This window comes from Syngnathus typhle, linkage group LG1 (genome assembly GCF_033458585.1).
Source record: "Syngnathus typhle isolate RoL2023-S1 ecotype Sweden linkage group LG1, RoL_Styp_1.0, whole genome shotgun sequence".
Lineage (NCBI taxonomy): Eukaryota > Metazoa > Chordata > Actinopteri > Syngnathiformes > Syngnathidae > Syngnathus > Syngnathus typhle.
In genome coordinates, this window is record NC_083738.1 from 9,210,458 (window position 1) to 9,233,987 (window position 23,530).

The 23,530-nt window shown below is 39.7% G+C and overlaps 2 protein-coding genes and 1 long non-coding RNA gene across 3 annotated transcripts; 2 read left to right on the top strand and 1 right to left on the bottom strand.

Moving 5' to 3' along the window:
- Nucleotides 1-328: 328 nt before the first annotated feature.
- rab33a (RAB33A, member RAS oncogene family) lies at nt 329-5,854 on the top strand. Its single transcript, XM_061276488.1, has 4 exons — nt 329-783; nt 3,023-3,163; nt 3,906-3,986; nt 4,184-5,854. Exons 1-4 carry the CDS (start codon nt 424-426, stop codon nt 4,406-4,408), a joined length of 807 nt encoding a protein of 268 aa, XP_061132472.1. The 5' UTR covers nt 329-423; the 3' UTR covers nt 4,409-5,854.
- LOC133152679 (uncharacterized) lies at nt 1,149-7,935 on the bottom strand. Its single transcript, XR_009714176.1, has 3 exons — nt 7,807-7,935; nt 4,175-4,244; nt 1,149-3,145 (listed from the first exon to the last, which is right to left on the bottom strand). It is a non-coding gene; the product is annotated as an uncharacterized LOC133152679 (long non-coding RNA).
- On the top strand, nt 7,160-21,623 carry fmr1 (fragile X messenger ribonucleoprotein 1). The gene is made up of 15 exons (XM_061276477.1): nt 7,160-7,585; nt 9,778-9,830; nt 10,033-10,126; nt 10,289-10,360; nt 11,345-11,493; nt 12,643-12,736; nt 12,898-13,014; nt 13,142-13,312; nt 13,672-13,750; nt 14,409-14,554; nt 14,809-14,895; nt 15,043-15,268; nt 15,409-15,601; nt 16,112-16,193; nt 17,658-21,623. Exons 1-15 carry the CDS (start codon nt 7,535-7,537, stop codon nt 17,841-17,843), a joined length of 1,800 nt encoding a protein of 599 aa, XP_061132461.1. The 5' UTR covers nt 7,160-7,534; the 3' UTR covers nt 17,844-21,623.
- The last annotated feature ends 1,907 nt before the right edge of the window (nt 21,624-23,530 follow it).

Here is a 23,530-nt window from a genome sequence, read left to right on the forward strand (position 1 = left end):
AGTAGCAGCTCCTGCAGGCTGCATGATCTCGTCTGATAGTGCAGATGTTCCTAATAATGGGATCAATAAACACATGAGTTCATTATTATTATTATTATTATTATTATTATTATTATTATTATTATTATTATTATTATTATTATTATTATTATTATTATTATTATTATTATTATTATTATTATTATTATTGTTATATTGTAAAATGCTGTATTCCGCTCATGTTTTATTCCATAAGATCTTATTTATGAGCTCGTGTGTTTTTAAATGTTTCCCAGCTGACAGAGAATCTCCAGAGAAGTCTCCTCCTTCTTTGCTCCGTTCTCTTCCGTTCTTTCTCCTCCCTTCACACAGACCAGTCACCCATTTGTCCATCTCTACTCTACACTCACGCATCCCGATTATCGCATCGCCGCCTCCGTCATAATGACCAACGATTCCCCGGAGGAGGAGAGCCGAGGAAGGAGGGTGACTCGGCCGAGCCGAGCAGACGACAATGTCACCATCCTGACATCATCCATGGATGTTTACAGAAGCCGGAGCCGAGCCAGCAGCAGCAACGACGCTGTCGCCAGCTTCACATCCTCCGCGGACCTGAGCACCTCCTCCCTGGAACTGAGCATCCAGACGCGAATCTTTAAGATAATCGTTATTGGGGACTCCAACGTAGGGAAGACGTGCCTCACCTTTCGCTTCACTGGCGGAAGCTTTCCTGACCAGACTGAGGCCACAATCGGCGTGGACTTCAGGGAGAAGGCAGTGGAAATTGAAGGAGAGACGATCAAGGTAACATTTTAAGCTTGTCTGCATGTGAATCGGAGGTGTTTCCTTGTCCCCTCCCCCTCATCCACAACCGTACTGATTTTATAGCATCACTGACGCTTTTCCCCAGATGTCTTCTCTGTTGTCAAAGGCAACAATGACTATTTGTTTCCGTCAAAATTGGTATTATAAATCGGCACAAATTTGCCATTTTTGTCATTGGTTAATAAATAAGACAGTATAAATTATCGGGGAAGCTTTAAGAGGTGAGGTCACTAGATAGAGTAGATTGTAAATCCCATTGAGTATGACAGATCAAGATTAACAACACAATCTCAGGCTGAGGTTTCGATCATCAGGGTGTCCTGTGGGAAATCATCAAATTCCACTTTATTTGTCCAAAAAATATGTAATATTTATTAATATGTCTTTCATAATTTTTCTATGCGAGTGTCGTGTGATTACAGGAAGAACGATTCCATTCGATAGCAGGCCCAATAAATCTTTGTATTGATATTCTCTTATAGTCATGTACAACAGAATAAGTTATGATTTACTGCAAGTATATCGGCTTTGTGTTCAATTTGACAAAGATTGCACAATTAGTGAGTAAGTGAGTGAGTGAGTGAGTGAGTGAGTGAGTGAGTGAGTGAGTGAGTGAGTGAGTGAGTGAGTGAGTGAGTGAGTGAGTGAGTGAGTGAGTGAGTGAGTGAGTGAGTGAGTACATTTTGATGAGATTAGCATTATTTTAGTATTTATAAAATCATGACAATTTTTGTGCTAATACAAAAATGGATGACTTGGCTCAAGAAAAGTTAGCAATCACACCTCTAGGGAACAGAACTATTATTTATCATCACATAAAACAAGACTTTTGGGAAAACCTCAGTGGATATAAAAAGCTGTAGATCGAGAAAAGTAGATGTACAAGGACTGTACAAAATGTCGTGGAAGAATGGTGACATTTTCCTCAATCCCTCAATGTAGTATACAGTCAACAAATAATAGAGTCAGCGGTGTCAAACTCATTTTTACCACGGGCAGCTTCTCAGAGGACCGTTACCATGGTGACACCAAATAAATGTATTATTATCCACCAGTATTATTACATATACATACATAACAAAGTGAAGGATTACTAGTTTTGCAATTAGACATATAGTATGTTCAATTACTGTAAAAAAGGTAACAAATTATTTATTATACATGCCAAGATTTAGGTCGTTTTTAGCAAGGATTGTGGAAGTTGACATAATTTTATTTTCTCGGGCCACATACAATGGTATGGTGGGACGGATCTGGCCCCTGGGCTTGGGACCTGACATGGGCATCAATTTTTTCTATATATAGTGCACTTGAGTGATTAAACCTAAGCTACAGACTCAATAACACCTCTGCCAATGTTGGTAGCCTCAATGCTGATGTTTTCACTATGTTGTGAGACTTCATAGGATTTATTTTGAAGATCCAGAATTCTAGATTATACCATACGCACTGACTGCATTGCAGGGGCTAACTTGAACATTATGTTTTATGTCTGGATCTCGTAAGGAATGTCTTCACAACTCATATGTCAATATACTTTATTTATAATAGAAACCTATTGGAGGAGCGGCACGGTGACACACTGATTAGCATGTCCGCCCCACAGTTCAGAGGGTGCGGGTTCGATTCCATGTCCGGCCCTCCCTGTGTGGAGTTTGCATGTTCTCCCCGTGCCTGTGTGGGTTTTCTCCAGGCACTCCGGTTTCCTCCCACATCCCCAAAACATCCATGGTAGGCTGACTGAGCATCCCAGCTTGCCCCTTTGTGTGAGTGTGAGTGCGAATGGTTGTTCGTCTGGCAACCGGTTCAGGGTGTCCCCCGCCTACTGCCCGATGACTGATGGGATAGGCTCCAGCACCCCAGTGGTGTCAAGTGGTACAGAAAATGGATGGATGGATGGATGGATGGATGGATGGATGGATGGATGGATGGATGGATGGATGGATGGATGGATGGATGGATGGATGGATGGATGGATGGATGGATGGATGGATGGATGGATGGACCTATTGGAGGGACTAACACCCTTTTTTGTTTTGATGACGGTATTCACTAACACATCAGTGTACTAAGATGGAGTGGTCAGAATCAGAATTGTCACTCCTATACTTGTCAGTTTTGTCTATATAAAACATAACAATATAATAATAATCTGACAACCACACATTTGTCACCTAACATATTCATCAGAAAAAAAGACTTACTATCTAATCTTCAGGTGCAGGTATGGGACACAGCTGGCCAGGAGCGATTTCGGAAATCCATGGTGGAACACTACTACCGTAATGTCCATGCAGTCGTGTTTGTTTATGATGTCACAAAAATGGCTTCCTTCCGCAACCTGCAAACATGGATAGAGGTGAGTTAAATATCCATCTATCCGTCTGTCCATCCATCCATCTGTGCGTCCGTCTGTCCATCTGTCCATCAGAACAGTTTATCAATTAATATAATTTGTTTAGCCAAATCTCCTCATCTGTCCATCTGTTTCCATCATTTCCATCTCTACTCGGATGTACAGGGTTGCTTACTCATTGTTGTTGACATGCTAATAATTCAAACAACTAGTGTGAGTTTTCCAACTAAAATACAACAGATGTCATTATGATGTGGTAGAAGGGAGTGGTGGCGGGTCTGTTTTTTGAATGTGTCATAGCAAATCTGTTTTGAACTGTTTGACATTGTTTTCTCTCTCTACATCCTACTGGAAAATAGTTGACAGAATATGACCATGGTAGCTTTTTAACTCTCTAGAAGATCCATAATTTTCACCTCGTTTTGATGCCAGAAAAATAATCCAAATATGTTAATAAATTCATGAAATAGTCAATTCATGAAAAACTTTCTACTAAACACAATATGTTATCAATATTTTCACAATTTCAAGGTTTATTTCATGCTGCGGGTTTACTGATCATATCATTATTGTTATTTAATTCCACTGATATATGTATTTTAGTCAATTTCCTCACTGATACACAACTATATAGTTGGTGACCAAACTTTGTGAAACATTGATAACAAATAAAAGTGTTTTCTGATTAATGCTTGCTAAATCCTAGAATTTGTTTGGATATTCAAAGTGTTTCCTTTTACTGCAGGAGTGTAACGGTCATCGAGTTTCAGCATCAGTACCTCGAGTCCTAGTGGGGAACAAGTGTGACTTAGTGGACCAAGTACAGGTCAGTAGACTTAATCATTCTGTACAACAGAGGGCTTAATAATAGATAAAAATCTGAATCGTTAAAAGTAATTGTTACAGATTCTGACTGACTGTTGATTGGTCACAATCGCAATGAAGGCAACATAGAATGCTCGGGAAGTACATATTGAGAACAAGCGATATGAGATAATGAGTCATAATAATTACTTTCTCCAGGTGCCATCCAACATGGCGTTGAAGTTTGCCGACTCCCACAACATGCTGCTGTTTGAGACATCTGCAAAGGACCCAAGAGAGAGTCAGAATGTGGACTCAATTTTCATGTCACTGGCCTGTCGACTGAAAGCCCAAAAATCTCTCCTCTACAGAGATGTGGAACGAGAGGACGGGAGAGTACGACTCACACAGGAGACTGAGACAAAGAGCAATTGTCTTTGTTGAGGACAAGAGCAACTGGTAGAAGTAATGGAATGGAATGGAACATCTAAACAACGGTGCATGTCGAGGCGAGTGAGGAGAGTGATGACGGGCGTGTAGTCTTCATGTGTTTTTAGTGGTTCAGGAGCAAGATGATGCTTATGGCTTAGACTGAAAGCAACATATCTGATGGAAGAGGAGGAAAGGCTCTGGGCTTTAGCACACGATTAGAGGGAAAATGTGCTCATGACGGATCGAAGGAAAGACGAACAGTTATTATGAGTTCTGAAATCAGTCTGCTTTGTTTTACTGTATGAGTAATTGTAAGGTTACGGAACTTCCTCAACCAGTGGCCCTCTCTGCTCGAGATGGTGCCTAGTTGTGAAGTTAGTCGAGGGGTTTAAAAAAAAAAAATGCTAGAGAAAGGAATTGCAGAATGTAAAAATAAATAAATAATAATGATTTGATGTCTGCTGAGAAGGCATAAGCGCACTTCACTGAAGAGACATGAAAAAAGTTAGTAAGGAATTGGAAATAGCTTTTCGGACTGCTTTTATTCCACACAAGGCAGTAATATATAGAAAAATATAATATAAAATATATAACATATGTATACAGTATTGTAATGCAGTCTTTTAATCAAATATAATTATGTGTGAAATCATAAAATTGTACAAGAGGAATAATGAAAAACATTTGTACAAGTAAAGGCCTCCTCCAAATCACAACCTTACCCTTAATCAACTTCTGCTCTGAAATTGAGTAATTAAACTGCTGGTCACCCACTATAAGAGCAAGTATGGACTAGTCCAGATCACTTGATAAAAGGCTCTTTACTGGCTCTTTACATATCCTTATCAAATTAGTGTTCTCTAAATTGTTTTGACCTAAAAATCAGAGTTTGCCCTTTTCTTCATACTACCTTTGCCTTAACAATGCATCTTGGAGTTTGATGAACCAGTCAACAGACAGACACTTGCGGAGCTAGAGGGTGAACTGAGGGGACAGCCCCCCCCCCCTCCACCTCGGATGGAACTGCCGCCCCCCATTTTTTCCAATTTTTCCAGAAATTTCCACCTGGGTACAATAGTCATTTTTTACCAGCATTTTTTGATGAATATTTTGGGGTTTGAAAAAAAAACGTTAGTACCCCTGAGATACCCTTGACCCTTCCGTGACCCACCCCCTCCCCTCGAGGAGAAAATTCCTAGCTCCGCCAGTAATGACAGAAGCTACAGGGTGAATTTAATTCTGGTCTTTTAAAAATATGACTTGTGTAGAATCACTGTGAACTCATTATTAAAAGGGAAACATCACACATTATTGACAGTTAATGTGTGTAACACTAGAAAAAAAACATTAGTAGAATTGTCACCGCATAACCATGAGGGAAATGTGTTCTGTATTCTGTTAAGGATGATGTACGGTATATATACTGTTTAATAAATATCCTTCTAGTGCTCTTCCTAAGTACTGTGGCTTATCCCCTTTTGCCTTCACCCAATGAAACGAGAGGACAGGAATTCTTGCATTTTCATCCCATTCTCTATTAAAGTGTATGCAATCTACACTTGTTTCATTTCCCCCATTTACCCAAAGGACAGCTGAAAATTGTACAGACAAGATTACAGAAATGATGATCACTATTTATTGCCCAAACACATGTAATATGCTTGACATTGAGATAGCTGCCACATTGAGTTATGGGTCAAGAGACACGATGTAGTTCATATGGAGATCATTCAGATCAATGAGTGTTTGTGCGAGTCCTTCAAGATGGTAGTCAGGATTTATTATAAACGGAGTGAGTCACAGCAGCACTGACTTCTGCTACCTTCATATTTGTTGCTCTTCAGTTTACTGTTAACATGCACATCCATCATTTAGCTGCACATAAGTAAGACAAATCCGACTTGAGAAGTTACCTCCAAGCAATGTAGAACATAATATAATTGTATTCTCATTGCATTGAATCGACCCCTCTAGCTGAATTGTTGGTGTGGAAATCCAGGTAGATTATTTATCCTCTAAGGTAGATAAACAACCAAGCCAATGATGCCAAAAATGGCTGTGTCTTGGCTTTCAAGGTGCCTTCAAAAACATTGTCACAAGTTGAATCCATACCAACTCTGCGTGAACTGCTACAGTGACAGCCAGAACAGTCCAGTCCAATTTATTCAATGCACTTCAAATACTGAATGATTATTTCAGAATTGTATTGGTAATGATTGCTGGCATTCAGTATCTGATATGTAATAAAGAATTATAGTACTGTTTACCACACAATGCATCTGTAATTCAACTAATCATTTAATTAGCTGACTGAATATTTTACATTTTACCTGGTTCCAATACATATTTCTAAAAATCCCCAAATTCAATGTTCAGCCCATCTGCCAACCTTGGGTGAAAGAACCTGCTCAGAATCCACAACTGAGGACCAGGTGGATTGGAAAACACTTTAAAGGCCATTTGATTTTTCTTCAATTAGACTTTAAAGCTGACATCATAATGTTTACTCACATATTTAAATGTATTTATACTGTGATCAGTTCCTTCTGTGACTCCCACCAAGACATTAATAGGCAGCTATTAATGGCACCATAATCTCTTATCAATGAGTGAGACTGATAGACAGCCCCATAAATAAATAAATTATATATATATATATATATATGTTTATTTATTTATTTATTTTTTAGGGGGGTGGATCGGGCATTAGTAGGGGTAACCTAAGGACAGCAGCATCAGCCTTTCCTGAATGTGAGCAGCCTAGGAGATCAGTAGAGGAAGAAACCAGAGACGTCACAGAGAAGCAAGCAGCAGTAGCTAGCTGCCTGATCACTAATCACACATAAACTACCTACTACGAGCTAACCCTGCTGCGTTCTACATGCTTCATCTTTGATTTAGCGAAAATTCAAATTTGTATACCAGACTTCAACCGAATAGCGATTTAACAAACTGGGTGCACGAGGGATCGTTTTACGGTTCCGAATATTTGTTGCACCCCTCGTCTTGCATCCTGCTGGCAGCCTATTTTAGCTAGCAAGAACACTCTACCTTGGCTAGCGTTAAGCTAGCCAGCTAGCTAGCTACTCCTGTCGCTAACGGTGGTTAGCTAGCTAGCGAGCTGTGCTAACTTGCGTCATGGATGAACTACTAGTGGAAGTGAGGGGAACAAGTGGTGCCTTTTATAAGGTAGGTTGTTTCCCCTAACACCCCCCCCCCCTTCTTCTCTCTCCATCTCTATTCAAGTCAACATACTTACACGGCAACTATACAAGCCAAGCTAGCCATTCATATTGGACTCGCGTTGATTGAGGTACCTGCTCTGGCCTCCGCTGGCCGGGATGTAGACGCAGAAAAATTGTAAACAAAGCTAAAACTGTGACGATTTGAGATCTCATGCTGGATCATACCTTGGCAGAACTGAAGTAGGAACAGCGGCATTGTTGAATTGAATGTAATGAATATCAGCGAAGCAGTCGTTGATCGGCCCGTTCATTACTATCATTCTTATTTGGGTTGGTCTTCATCTTAAGTTATTTGGCATTCGTTTTATGTCGGAATTCCCAAGGTTGCTATTGTGTTTGGTTGAAAGTGGTACCTGGTAATATGGTGACATCTGTTGAGTGGTACTATGACCAGGTGGTTGCTTCCATACTGTATTGTGATTGCTGGGAATTAATTCATACCAAAGCAAACAAGTTACAATGTCGTCCCTGGAATGGATCTTTCTAGCTTTTTCAATGTACACAAATGGCCAATTGTGAACACCATTGGCTGTCTTAGGTAACACTTATAATTTACAATAGTAATAAACAGTGGTTATAGTACATCTCCCTCACAAGTGGATTTCTTGTTTCACAAATATCTCATGTAGAGTTTGTACATTTGTATACATAATTGTTGGTATCCTCTGTCAATGGAAAATGTAACCGCAGAAATAACTAAGATCTGACTAAATAAAAGCTGAGAATTGAATGAAAATTTCCCAATTAAAGTCAGACATTGAAATGTGATCGAATTGTGGTTCGATAGAATACACTCACTCACTCACTCACTCACTCACTCACTCACTCACTCACTCACTCACTCACTCACTCACTCACTCACTCACTCACTCCTTTTTATCAGTTGCTGCCACACACGTACTAGGATTTAGATCAGAGGTCATCAAAGGCTACTTCAGGATAGTCCACTGTTTTCCATTCTTGGGCTGTCTTCTTTTCTTGGTATGCTTAATTTATGTGTTTCTGATCATAAAGCAGATGTGTCTTGCCCAAAAAGTCACATTTTTGTCTTGTCTGCACATTGGAAATTCTCCCGGAAGCTTTGTGGGTTGTCAGCATGCTGTTTGGTAAATTCCAATCTCATATTTGATTGTTCATTTATGATTTATTTTCAACAGCGATGTCCTCTTAGGGTATCTTCCATGAAGTCCACTCTGGCTCAGACGACAACGGATTGTGCAACCTGACTCGGTCCCTTCACCCTTTGAGTTCACCTTCACAAGTTTTATGCAGTTGTTCTGGCCTGTTTTGTTATAAATTTTCAATTTGTCAAGTTTTCTCTTGTGGCCATGACTTAAATTTCCAAATAGTATCTGTAGTTGTTCGCACAGGGACTTCAAGCTGCTTAGTGATGGGCGTATATCCTTTACCTTTGACTGCATTGTCTGAAGTTATTTCTAATATACTGAGACAACGGTTTCTTTCACTTTCTCTGGGATATTTTTAGTGTAGTCAGCAAATATTACAAGTTCCTGACACCCTGTAAATAGTGGAACTGATATATGGGGGGGGGGGGGGGTGGCGCTGGGAAATAATCATTTTTGTCCAGGTCTGTTTCATGAGTGTTTTTATATATATAATTCTGTTGAACCACAATTAAAAACAAATGTCAGATTTTCATCGGTGAGTTTTTTTTGTATTTTTGTTCACAATTACTTTTGACAAATTATTTCTATGACCACTATGGCTTTTTTCTTTTTTTAACAGAGGGGCACTAACAGTTTTGTACATGCGTTTACTTGACCATTTAATAGACTAGGTCAAGGAAAATACTTTCTGCCCATTGGCAATTTTAGATTGCTCCCCTTTCGCCTTTATGTTTGGCTACCTTGCATTTGTTAGTCACAGTTTGTTAGGCTTGTGCCATCCTGCAGCAAGCCAAGTTTTTCTGGTGTCCTTCAGGGCATGACATGCAGTCCTACTTTGAACATTTGATAGGTACAGTACAAAACCATAGGATTTACAGTTTAAGAGTGAGCTGAACTGCCCAAACAGATTTAATCGGTTTTGGGGCACACAAAACATTTTAGTCTAATGTTTGCCATCAGAATGTTAACATTTTGTGTTTCTTATTGTTTTTGTACTTGCTTCTTTTAGGCATTTGTGAAGGATGTCCATGAAGGTTCAATTACAGTTGCATTTGAAAACAAGTAAGTTATACAATGTTTATTTCCAATCGTGCTTTCACAACAGCTGTCGCTGTAAAAAAGCGCTTTACAAAACCATATAACATAAAATAACAATACAACGGAACACATCGCATACAAAACATATCAGCTTTGCCACATTATAGACTAGCTACAATACAGCACCTATTGATGACATTAATGGTGTGCTGTGCTTCCATACCAGTTGGCAGCCAGAGCGCCAGATCCCATTCCAGGATGTGCGATTTCCTCCTCCAACAGGGTTCTGTAAAGAGATAAATGAGAGTGATGAGGTTGAGGTGGGATTCTTTTAATTTCATGTTTCCTAAACATCTGACAAAAAGAAAAAAAAACTTGAACAATGATGGCATGTTTCAGTTTTTTTCAGTTGCACTTACATTTTATATTTATATTTTGTTCATGTTTCTGCTGAGTAAAATTTGCTGTGTGGGTTTTGGCAGGTGTATTCCAGGGCGAATGACAAGGAGCCATGTGGATGGTGGCTGGCCAAAGTTCGCATGGTCAAAGGAGAGGTAGGACTCAGTCCAAACCGTTTCACTTTTGTTTCTGTGTTTCTGCTTAGGTTTCCATTTACAGTATGCCGTTTGAGCTGTTGAGTGGGTGGGACTTGCCTATACCTTTTGTTTTTCATGAATTATTAAGAGAAACTTTGTTTATCGACAGGCAGTTCACCTTTTATTTCAACTGTGAAGTTTTATAGTGAATCACAAATGATCTATCATATCTATTCTTTTATAACTTTAAAAAAGAATGATCAGTAGCTTAGCTATAGTCGTAATAGTTTGTGCTGGGGTTGTTCCCTGGGAATCTACTGAATCTACCGGTGCCTTGTTTACCATGTAACAATAAAAAGATATGCTCTAATCTTTTAATTGCACACATCGCCAATTGCAGCCAATTGTGGCACTAACCAATGTTGACAGCTACGGTTGTTTTGAACTGACTGGACACTATTTTCTGTCCGTGAAATCTGGAGTCCATTGGTTCCAAATCTGTTAAATCAAAGTTCCGCGATAGCAAATGTCCTGGTAGTCACTTTGTGTGGTAGTAATCGGTCATTGATCACTCAGTCTGAGTAGTTTACTGCACTCAGAACGGCAATGTAAAATTTTCAGCACGTGAGGTTTGATTTGAGTAGATCTTTCAAATGACCATGAAAACACACACCAATTTCATAGGAATTTTCGAAATCTGATTATTTCCTTTCCAAATTCATTCTCATTCCCTGACGGAGGGTCTATGCATTGTAAACTTGCAGCCACGTGGAGGTGTACAAGATCTGCTAGATACTCATTTTGAATCTTGAATTACAATCTGAAAACCTTTTTACGCATACTAAGTCATTGTAATGTGTTTCCATTGATTCACCCCAATGTGTTTTATCAGGATGATTCACAATTATAAAAAAACAACTTAAATGCACTTTTGATGGATGTTTCAATGCCGTTCATTTGTACTTGTTGATTTATGTTTTTTGTTGTTTTGTGTGTCTGAAGTTTTATGTTATAGAGTATGCTGCTTGTGACGCGACATTAAACGAGATTGTCACGCTGGAGCGGTTACGACCGATCAATCCCAACAAACCAGCCACCAAAACTACCTTCCTCAAGATCAGACTCGACGTCCCTGATGATCTACGACAGATGTAAGTGTCCCAATGGCTTCCATGGACAGAATGGTGTCTCAAATGATCTGTCATACTTTTGGTAGCAATGCATTCAAATCCTGCCTCATCCACATAGTTTGAGACTTCAATCACAGGCAAAAGAGCAACTGTATTTGTCATGTGACTTAAAGTACTACACGCATCGACCCAGGGTTTTACTCTGGGTTTGACACGAGCCGACGCATCATGGTTGACAGCGCCATCACTACTGCAGTCCAAATACACATGTGAAAAAGTGTGAACCTTCCCAGTAGCTTTCACCTGTTTCGCCAATCAAAAGTATTCCTATACTATAGCGCAGCAGCTTATTCTGGAGATCAAAAACAGAACGACATACAAGAATTGCAGTCTAGCTGGTTTTCGTTAGGACACAGGCCAAAATTGTGATTGTTTATTTATTTATTTATTTATTTGATTCTTGAATTTTTGCCCATGGCAAGGCTTCCTTAATAATAATAATAATTCATTAGATTTGTATAGCGCTTTTAAAGAACCCAAAGACGCTTACAGGGAACAAGGCAAAGACATACATGAGGGGGGGGGGGGGAGGAAACAATCGGATAAACTTAAGAAGAGGAAACCAGTTATGGGTAGGGGAGGTCATAAGCTTGGGAGAAGAGGTAAGTTTTTAGACGGGACTTAAATATGGAGAGTGTGGGTGAGTCACAGACAGACTGGGGGAGAGCGTTCCAGAGTCGGGGTGATGTGTAGGAGAAGACTCTGTCACTGAAGGATTTGAGTTTGACCTTTGGGACTGTCAGACGTGAAGTATTGGAGGATCGGAGGGGACGGTTGGGGCAGTAGGGGACAAGGAGGTCGGATAGGTTATTGGGAGCCAGGTGGTGAAGGGCTTTGAAGGTGAGGAGTATCTTGAAGATGATACGCTCCTTCATGGGGAGCCAGTGAAGAGAGTGGAGAACTGGAGTGATGTGTTCACGGGACCGAGTGTGGGTAAGGAGGCGGGCAGCAGAGTTTTGGACTAGTTGAGGTCTATGGAGTGAGTGAGCAGTGATGATAATGATTGTGCCCAAAACAATTTAATTGTGATTGGTAAAACACACATTTTCCTTGGATTTTTAAAGAAAGCAGAATGGTCTAATAATATGATTGTTGACTCCTTGATATCAGGTGCTCTAAGGAATCGGCGCACAAAGATTTCAAGAAGGCTGTGGGAGCGTTCAGTGTCACCTATGACTCTGAGAAGAAGCAGCTGGTCATCTTGGTTCGTGTTGCTTTTTCAAGATTGTAGATACAATATTTTTATTATACTTGTTTAGCAACAATCAGTATGCACTGCAAGAGTGGAAACTTTTTATTTGACTACATTCAACTTGTCTGCACCTACCCCACTGATGTAAGATGAACTTTGAATCGTTTTAACAGTCGGTGAATGAGGTCACAGCGAAGCGGGCCAACATGATGAGTGACATGCACTTCAGGAGCCTCCGCACCAAACTGTCTCTCATGCTGAGAAATGAAGAGGCCAGCAGGCAACTGGAGGTACGCACGCACATACACCACACACATACACAAGAGTCCAAGAGTTAATATTCCAACAATAATTTAATTATTTCTGTCCATCAAAAGTACAAGTCCAACCCATTCACTGTGATTGTGTTGCTTGCAGAGTTCCCGACAACTGGCATCACGGTTCCATGAACAATTTGTAGTGCGTGATGATTTAATGGGACTCGCCATTGGGACTCATGGGGCCAATATTCAGCAAGCGCGTAAAGTCCCTGGAGTCACTAATATAGACCTGGATGAAGAGACATGCACCTTCCATATTTATGGAGAGGTATGATAGCCCAACTGTTCCCAATGACCTCGCAATAGATAGCTGCAGCTACCCTAGTTTGGTATTTATTCACGTTTAATACATCTCAAATCTTTCTACTGTATTTTATTATATTGTTACTTGACATAACCAGACAATCCCCTAAAAGCCTGATGATATATCATATGTTTACATTATTTCTCTTGAGGTTTAGCCACTAGTCTGCAGAACAAGTTTCATACCTCCGTCTGCCAATAAAAAAATGTGCAGGGAGAGAAAGGTTTTTGGGGGCCTTGTTATTCTGTTGTTCCAAAATAGTTCCTCATATACTACTTTAGAAGTTCCAAAGAACATATTGACATATTTGGTGTTTATTCAAGGACCAAGAAGCTGTCCGTATTGCTCGCAGTTTCCTGGAGTTTTCCGAAGATATCATCAAAGTTCCCCGGAACTTAGTAGGTGAGTAATCCACTCCACCAATAAGACTGTGGGGCCTGTGGAAGTGTTTTTTTTTTTTTTTTTTTTTTAATTGTTGGCGATGAGTATTTTGGATTCTTTTTTGTGTATAGAAGAATGAGTAATTGTGCTTAAATTGACTCACAATCAAGTGCAGAACTCTAAACTCTGCAGCTCAGCAACGATTATGAAACGATCAGGAAGCAGCTTCACTTTAAATAACTTAAGTAGATTGCGTACCAATTTCTTATACAGTTTTTTTTTTTTGCTATCTGCGTAAGTGAGTAACCAAATTCTGACACAGACAGTGGCGATCCACCAAAAAGTTTTCTATTTTTCTATACAGTACAGTAAAGCTGCAAAACTCTACTTATGCCGGAGTGAAACGTTTCAGCTCACCTTAATATACAGTGGATCCCTGCATGCTCACAGTTTGGCACAAGAGAATAATTAACCAAAACCACTGTGCATAGATGAATGGAAAAAAGTGGTGTGTTCCTAGTGTCAAGCCCCTCGTGGACCACAGGCAATGTCAGAAGTGTCTCTACTAAGAAAAAAAGAACTGGACAGTTGCTCAGTGGTGCAAAGTTCACAGTAAATTATACATTTGAGATGCAGTTTTATAGATTCTCTTTTGTAATAATAATATTTTTCCCTTTAGGCAAAGTGATTGGGAAGAGTGGTAAACTGATCCAAGAAGTGGTTGATAAGTCTGGTGTGGTGCGGGTTCGTATTGAACCAGAAAATGACAAAAAGCCTTCGGTGGCATCCTCATCAGCGGCAGCGGCAGTCTCCGCAACGGATGATGTAAGTCAGAACGAATATGTCTACTGTAAATAGGTCAATGTTTAAGACAATTATTGCTAAAGTTATAGTTTATTAAATATGGGGCTTTGTGATTGATAAGAAACACAAATGAACCGAGGGCAGACATATGCTACTATGGGGAAATGCACTTGTCTTTTCTGTAGGCATACTCAAGCCTGACAAAGTAAGCCTTAAGGTTGTGTACAGTTTTGAGAAATGCTTGAATAGTTCTATTTTGCATCTGTTTGTCATAGGGAATGGTGCCCTTTGTATTTGTGGGGACCAAGGAAAGCATCTCAAATGCAACGGTATTGCTGGACTATCACCTCAACTACCTTAAGGTACATGAGAAATTGCATACTCAAGTGTTTGCGGTACAGTTATTCAGTACACCAATCTCACATGAGGTGACACCCTTGCAAAGTCGTGTTGTTCTGCAAATATGACATGGTTATTCAATGTTGCAACATTGCTCTCAATCACTGTAGGAGGTGGACCAACTTCGTTTGGAGCGTCTCCAGATTGACGAACAGCTGAGACAGATAGGAGGCGGCGGCGGTGCAGGAGGAACGGGGCCACGAAATCTTAAAGACAAAAGCTACGTGTTTGATAATGGCACGGGCCTTGGAAGAGGAACAGGAGGAGGGAAACCTTATGGGGGAGGAGGAAGAGGTGCTCGAGGGCGAAGAGGCGGCGGTGCCGCTTTTGCCTCAGGTGCGGCTTCATGCGTGTGCGTGTCATCTGCAAAAGTCACATAATTCAGCACTATACTGGAAGCATTGCATATGTCGTTCATCCACGATATGAATATTTTTTAGTCCTAATAATAACCCTTGTGGCATTGCTCACTCTAGGAACGAACTCAGAGGCATCCAATGCTTCAGAAACTGAGTCAGACCACCGGGACGAGCTCAGCGATTGGTCCCTGGCTCCCACAGAAGAGCTAATGACAGGAGGTGGGACATTACCGAGAAGGACAGATGGAAGGAGGAGACCGGGTGGGGCAGGACTTCGAGGGCGAGGTGGAAGAGGAAGAGGAGCATATAAAGGAAAGTAGTTTAAATTTAGCTGAAAACATAACGGTCGAAAAAAGCAATACAATAAATAACAGCGATGGATCACGTCTTAAGGTGCAACACAAGCCTTGTTTTATGGCCTCGCATTGCCTGTCAACCAAGATGGAGCGAAAGCTTGCGTACGAGTCAAGCACGGACAGTTTGCCATTCGGAAGAGAGTTCCACATTGATGGGCAGCAAAGTTGAACGCTCCTTTCCCTTGTTCAGTCCGGACACGTGGAACATTTAGGTGAATGATATTGGAGCGCAAGGCATAGCAGCTTTTAGTTCTTTGCAGGAGAACATTTAAGAAGAGCCTTATAAACCAGAGACAGCCAGTGCATGTACCTGCGGGTACTCATGAGCAGATCCATTCAAAATCGAGTGACTCCGCTCTGACATGGGTGCTAGCAATGTGATTGGTACATCGCTAAGGACATTCTTCAATGTTGGCATATATAGGTAATAAGTGTCTATGAGAATAACTTGAACTGTCCCATTTAGGTGACGATGTGCAGTGGAGCGACCCAAGGCCTCGTCATATTAGAGAGCCCAAGACAAGAGCACAGGAAGACACCTTACAGGTACTGTCCTTTATACATACCAAGGGTGTGCTGACTGCACTGTAGTATAAGTAGATGATGTGGTTTTTAAGAAATGAAAACTCTAAATTGCCCAAATATGTCATGATTGACTTTTGGTCACAGGGTTTACCCTACTTCTATTTCTAAATCTGCTGGAATAACAGGTTAGTTGCTTGAAAAATGTTGAATAAAATTACGCTATGAAATGCATATTAGGTAGTTCTGTTAGTGTTGAGAAGACTTATTTATTGACCATGTCTTGGTTTAATGACCCAAAACATCTATTTGTTTTAATGCATTTTTTGTGCGAATAGAAAGTCAGGTATTCACCGCGTTATTGTTACACTAATAACAGAACTATCTACCTGTAAAGAATGCTCAGCTAAGCCTTCCAATTCATTTCTAATTCATTGACCAGCACTTGTATAGCTGGAGCTTGAGAGAAAATCAGTCGTTTCTGCATCATACAAGAAGGTTACGTTTGCTCCCCTTTTTGTTACTACAAAAATATTATTCAACAAAACCTACCCCACAAATTTTCACTCAACAGTACTGGTGCAGTATGGGCTACAAAAGAATCCATTAAATTATTGACTGGAGTAAGAATAGTTGGCTTTCTGTGGAGCCATTCTAACACCATGTAAATGAGATGCAATATATTTGTGCTGGTGATTAAAGGGATGTCATTTCTTTTCCAGGTTCCAGGTAAATTAATTCATTATGGCTTAGCCTTCATTGGTTTTTATTTCATTTGAATGCATACTAAAAGCTCATTAACTACACGTTTCTTTGGAGTCCCTCCTCCACGTGGTCCAGGTAGGCATATTTGGAGAGATATCACTGCTTGGGATTGAGAAGTATGTGAAAAAACAAAATGCGATGATTAAATAACAGATAGCAAATCATTTACATTATGGGATGCGGCGGCCATTCAAAGCAACAAAGACACCTGAAGTCTACCGCCAAAGATTTTTATGCGGTAAGGCCTTCCGGGCAAAATATGTGCTAACAATACAAAACATGCGTCTTTGACTTTTTTTTTTTTTTTTACACATCCACAAAGATGGCAACTCTTCAGCCGTCCGCACTTTAATGTCCCTGTGTGCATGTACCTATGGTAATGACGATAAAGCCACTCGGTTTCCAGAAGTCCCGGCTTAATTAATTTAAATAATGAAGTTCTAAGGGCGTTCATCCTTGATAAATGAATTTAAACAGATTTTTCCAGACCATTTCTTGAATTCTTGATTTAATGGATTGGTAGGCAGAGTCTGGCTGCTTTAGTCTTCAAAATAAAAGGCCTTGTTTAATTAACACCTGCAATAATGTATGCCTATCAAGTTGGAAACTACCAGAAAGTTTTTTTTTGTTTGTTTTTTTTTTAGGGGGAGAAATGAACATGGATCAAAATGTCACACTCATTAGTTGCTGTGTGACACTCTACTTGCTTCTCTGACCCCACAGATTCGCGTGGATGGGAACAACGAACGTAGTGTGCAGCATGGAGGGAGAGGTGGAGGGCCTTCATCACAGGGTGGGCACAGTGCCGGCGGCGACGGCCCACTACGCCACCAGCAGCGGCCCGTTAGAGACCGAGGAATGAAGAAAGAGAAGCAGGACGCTCCCCCTCTGGTGAATGGAGTGTCGTAGATTCATCACTGGAGGACCTTCTCACATTCAGAAATGAACCCACACTCTACTCTTCATACACAAATAACCGCTCATTAACTATCCACAGATTTTCCTTTCTCGCTCCCCCCCTCCCCCTTTTCCGTTTTTGCCAATTGCTACATTAGACAGGAGCTTCCATCAGCATGCAACTCTGTAGGGTGTAATTGTAGTGTGAAGGGCGCTGCCAGTGTGCTACGTCTGTGTACCCCTCAGTGTAGTACAGCGAGCTGGCCTGGGACCGAAAGGATGTACAGTATAGTAAGAAAGCAAGTTTCAAGTTTCTTAATGTAAAAGAAGGCTCTTGTCCAGCAAATTCATACTTCAATCTCAAAACGCATCCGACGTTCAATTACATGTATCACTTTTCTCCATTAGCTTGCAAAGCAACTTGGATGCTGCACATGCTATCCTTCACTTTATACCGTGAGGTTTCATACTTAACCTTCAACTTGCTCCGTTTGTGTTTTGAAACTGCTCCTTTAACCAACATGGTTAGGGTACAGTGAGTTCAAGTCGTGACAGGAGTGCTGGTAGCACTCTGGCCCAAACAATGTGTAGTCCATAACCCTAGAAATGGCAAGATGACAAAGCATGTGTGCAAAGTCACCAGCTAGGGCAAGGTGACACGGGTGGGCAACACCATACATGACATCAATACCATTTTGTCAACAAATAATAATAATAATGAGGCGCACTCAGTTTAAACCCTAACCCAAGTACTTTATATAAAAGAAAAAACTAATTGAATTAAAGGAGACGTTCTTTACTATTTAATGTATAGCAAATTCAACAAAAACGATTGTACATTTGTAGTCATGACCCAACGCTTACAGCTTTTAAGGACCATGGTTCTCCCAGTAAGTTTTTATGGAAGAAAATGGTGCCTGTAATGCAGTGCTACTTCTCTGGCTGGCTGGCTGGCTGACTGACTGATCACATTCAACTTTCAGTCATTCTGTTCCTGTGATATCTTTTATAAATCATGTCCTGTTCTGGAATCATGCAGCCTACAATTTTGCTTCTTGGTGTGTTTTGGTGACTCAAGTGGAGCTCCATTACTTGCATTTACAAAGAAAAAGAAACAAAAAACTTTCGTACCTGTCACTGAAAGAGTAACCTAATGGATTTAAGGCAGAGCATAAAATTCATGTGGCTCATCGTGTTGAGTCAAATCTACAACCCCTCTGAGGCTGATTCTTTCTGGCCTTTTTTTTTTTTTAATGAACCCCTGACTGATTTGTAATTTTGTTTCCGCTTTTTAGGTCTGTGCAACACACTTGTGTGCCACACTAAATATATACAAATCGCGCACTCACAACTTAGTTTCTGAGGCCAGTAGTCCTTTCAATTGTGCTTGCTTTTACACAAGTGTGAATTAATTATGATTCTTTTTCACTAACCTTTAGATGTCACATTGCAGCCAGGCTGCGTTTGTAAAGTTAGCATTTCCTACAATACATCAACAACGTGGTTTGAGTACAATTAACCGTTTTACTTTCCATAAACATCAACAGAATGAAGTTTTGTGTTAAAAAAATAAAATAAATGAGAGGGTGGCATACTGTATATAATGATGTGATAATTTGTTTGGAGGAAGGAATTGTACTGTTTCAAATGTGCACTTATCGTTATTTTCTTTCTTTTGTTGCCGTTTGATATCAGTTAAATGCTAGCTCTCCTGTTAATAAACTTGCTGTCAAAAAAGTATGCTCCATAGCACATTAATAGTGAGTGACATTGATAGTGAATGTCCATAGCACTGCTACAGAAGTCCAAAACTAGTGTTATTACACAGAGGAAGAATTTCATGTGAAATAATCAGTACGTAATTGTTGTATACTGTAGTGTCTCAAGGAAGAAAACTATTACTGCAGTCCAATTGCCATTTTCCATAATACAGTGCCCTAAAATTAGATTGACTTGCAATTGTCACAGTGTTTTAGGTGTACAGTAGGTTTTTCATTTAAAATAAATGAAGGGCTTAACGTTTTCGGCGATAGTCGAGGAGAAAAAAAAAAAACATCGAACCTGCTTTCAATTTTTAACCTTTGACAAATGAGACCAGTTTGCGTTCCTGAATTTAATCTTGTTATACACATGAAATCCTTTCATTTGTAATTGTTCTCATATGCACAAAATCCTTGGTGTATCATTTAAGATAGCTAATGGAGAAATTACAAATCTTGACCAATTAAAAAAAAACAAAAATAAACACTTTTACTAAATGTTGAGCCCGAATCAAATAATTGTGAAAGTGTTTCTCTTCTTTTCTGGTTGTTCCAGTGTAGAAACCTCAAGTATCTGTCTATTTTGTCATTTATCAACCAGGAGAATATTATAGTTCATTCTAACAAAACAATTTTTTATTGTTTTTATATACATATATATTATACACCCCCCAGGAGTAGTAAAAGGGAGGATTAGGCTGAGATGCTATTAGTGTTAAATTGGATACGAGTTCCAGTTTAGAAAAATAAAATGAACCAGTTTAAAAGTTGAAGTCAACCTTTCAACAACAAGGACTTGTGTGCATTGTAGTGTTAATAGCGGTTAATACTAACAAATCGTGTTGCAAAAATCCAAGTTTGTACTATAATAGAAAATGTGCATTGAGGAGCTGGGGAAACTGTTGCATGCTGCCCATGTGGAATCGATGCGATGGAATTAACTGTGCTGATGAACGTGTCATCATTCTAACACAAGAAACAGACAAAATAGAAACAAAACTGTTGAGATGAGTTCATGTGACCATGGCCAACTGAAAGAATTTTTAGAAAGGAATGCTAACAATCACAACTCAATTTTACAAAAAGTTTGGTTCGTGTGTTGATTGAGTAGACTCTGTGAAATCAGTACTAAAACACGACTTCAAAAGCTGTTTGGATTGAACCCTTTGAAGGCTTTCCCCGCTGAAATGTGTTATTTACAGAATGAATGTTGTACGTACGTAATTTTTTCCTATATGACTAATACCTCTCCTTCAGTGACAGCTTGGATCATGTTCTGGCTGTCCCCTTCTAATAAAACGAATGCGAATATTTTCACTGGACTATTAACTTGATGTGACTTTTATCATGGGGGAAATGTTGGTGCTAGATTTTCCATGAATGTTAAATTGAGTTGATGGTCTAAACAGGATTGAACATGGTCGTTTAAAACCTTTAATAATTTTTATGCGTGTAGGTGATGTCTACCCGCTAGCTGTGTCTCCTAATCGGAACATTCTGAGGAGTGCCATTTTCCCCCATGCCACACAATCTCAGAAGATGAATGTTAGTTACGGTTTTAGGAACTAAATATACAAATATCTATGATTTAAATGTGTGATTTTGCTCATTTTAAAATGACAGTATAACAGATAAGAACCTGACTTGCATCCCTCACTCAGAATTTCAATCCATTTGGGATTGCAACATGTTTTCAACCCAAGATGACCAACTTTGACTTTTTCTTGATTGCCACTCCGCGGCAAATGTTTCTTCTCTTATTCCAGAACAAATGTTAACGTGACACAGTGTTGGCAGAAAGGCAAGATGCAAAGAAAAAATCTGTACATACTTAAAAACCAGGGTATAGTCTAAAAAGCTGTAAATCTTGTGAGCACTTTTGAGCGTTGTTTTTTTTTTTTTTCTCTCTCTCTCTTCCTTTGTAAATACTACTTACTAGCATTTAAAGTGTCCGGGTTTACATGTCTGGTTATAGTGCAATATATTTTGTATGCAAGCAGTTTCAATAAACAAAAAAATGATCTTCTGATAAGTCTTGTCTCATATTTTTAAGTGTGATCTGTAGATTTGCATTTTCAACAATACGTTCTTGGTTTTTTTTCTTTTTACTTGCCAGTCCATTCGCTGAGCTGTGGTCGTGTTGGTTGCTAAAAATGTTATATTGGCTGACAGTTCAACAGCTGTAAACAAATCACTCGCCACCTTCCTCGCTCTCTGTTCTCCTTTTTTGTCTCGGTCTCAGTCAGTAAAGGATAGAACGAGAAGCAGCCTGTCTTCAGGATCTTAAAAAGTCCTCTTGATCAGATGAATATATTGCAGATAATGCTGAGTCAAAACTACCAGAAGTAAAAAAAAACAAAAACAAAGCCTAATTGTCTGACTAAAAGTAACAACTATTTAATGTAACACAAGATTAACTTTTGATTATATATCAATAAAAACACCTTGAATAATGTCCCTTTTTAATGAGGAATGTGGCCTATTGGTAATGTGTAAATGCTGAAGAGTCAATGGCTCCAAAATGTCCATCTCGATTTCGGCCCACTTGAACTTCTGAAAACGATTCCCTTTTCCATAGATGAATTAAAATGCCAAGAAATGAGCAGCCTACGTGCAGCTAAGGTGCAGGTTCTGTCATGAAACGGGAGTCTGTCATTGACTGATTGACAAGGTCAATCAGTACTGACCTGCCAAGTGACAATTCCGGCGATGGACAAAAACCCGCTTTTGTTGATGCTTAGTACGTCAGTTTCTTGAAGTTGTCCATCTTTTGCCACTGTGTCAGACTGTCAAATTGTCAGCACCTCTGTTTATTGACCTCAGCTGACCTCTGGTGGGACGGTGCACATTGTTGTGTCACAGCACAGCACTAGTAATGTTCTGGACACCGTTTTCTATATACTTGAACCTCGTAAGGATAAGTAGTTCGGATGATGGATGGATTGATATACTTGAACAATGTATTGAGTTGAAAGGTTTTCTCATAAGGTTTGTTGCAAAATTACGCTCCCTCCCCAAATATTTTCTAATGCGTGCTGAACGCATTCATTTAAAAACAATTTCAGTGTCACACTGCTATGAATAAAAAAAAAAAAAAACTGCAGTATTGAGTAGAAACCACATGGGGGACTCGTGGTGCTGTCTCTTCATGTCTTCTGTCTCCATTTGAAACTTTCACGTCCTAATATTTATTATTGCTGCATTACCTCTATATTGCTATAAATAATAGTCGGTAAAATTATGAAAACCTGCAATGATTGTGTTGGGATTAGTTAAATTGAAATCGAGAGTTTTAATCATACCCTTGTCATAATGATATCTTATCTCAATGTCTTTCAGACCCGTTTTATCATTTTATGCACCAGTAACTCATCCCTGCAATTTCTACATTAAAATCTCATCTCATTGCTTCTCTCTCTCTCTCTCTCTCTCTCTCTCTCTCTCTCTCTCTCTCTCTCTCTCTCTCTCTCTCTCTCTCTCTCTCTCTCTCTCTCTCTCTCTCTCTCTCTCTCTCTCTCTCTCTCTCTCTCTCTCTCTCTCTCTCTCTCTCTCTCTCTCTCTCTCTCTCTCTCCACTCTGTCTTTCAAGGTCTGACCTAGTTTTGGACAGCCACCACATCATTCACACACACACACACACACACACACACACACACACACACACACACACACACACACACACGCACACACACACACAAACACGCACGCACACACGTACACACACACACACATTTTATGCGTAAAACACAATGGGGGTGATATAAGTGTGTGTAACATGTGTAATCTAAATTATATTTGATATCAATGAACTGACTGTATTGTATCAAGGTGATGGCCACAATGCTTATGGTCATTCCCATGGCACTCTGAGGTTAAATGACACAATTCATCTGAATATAGAGGACAAAGCAGCAGAGATCTGAATTCCTAAATTCCGCCG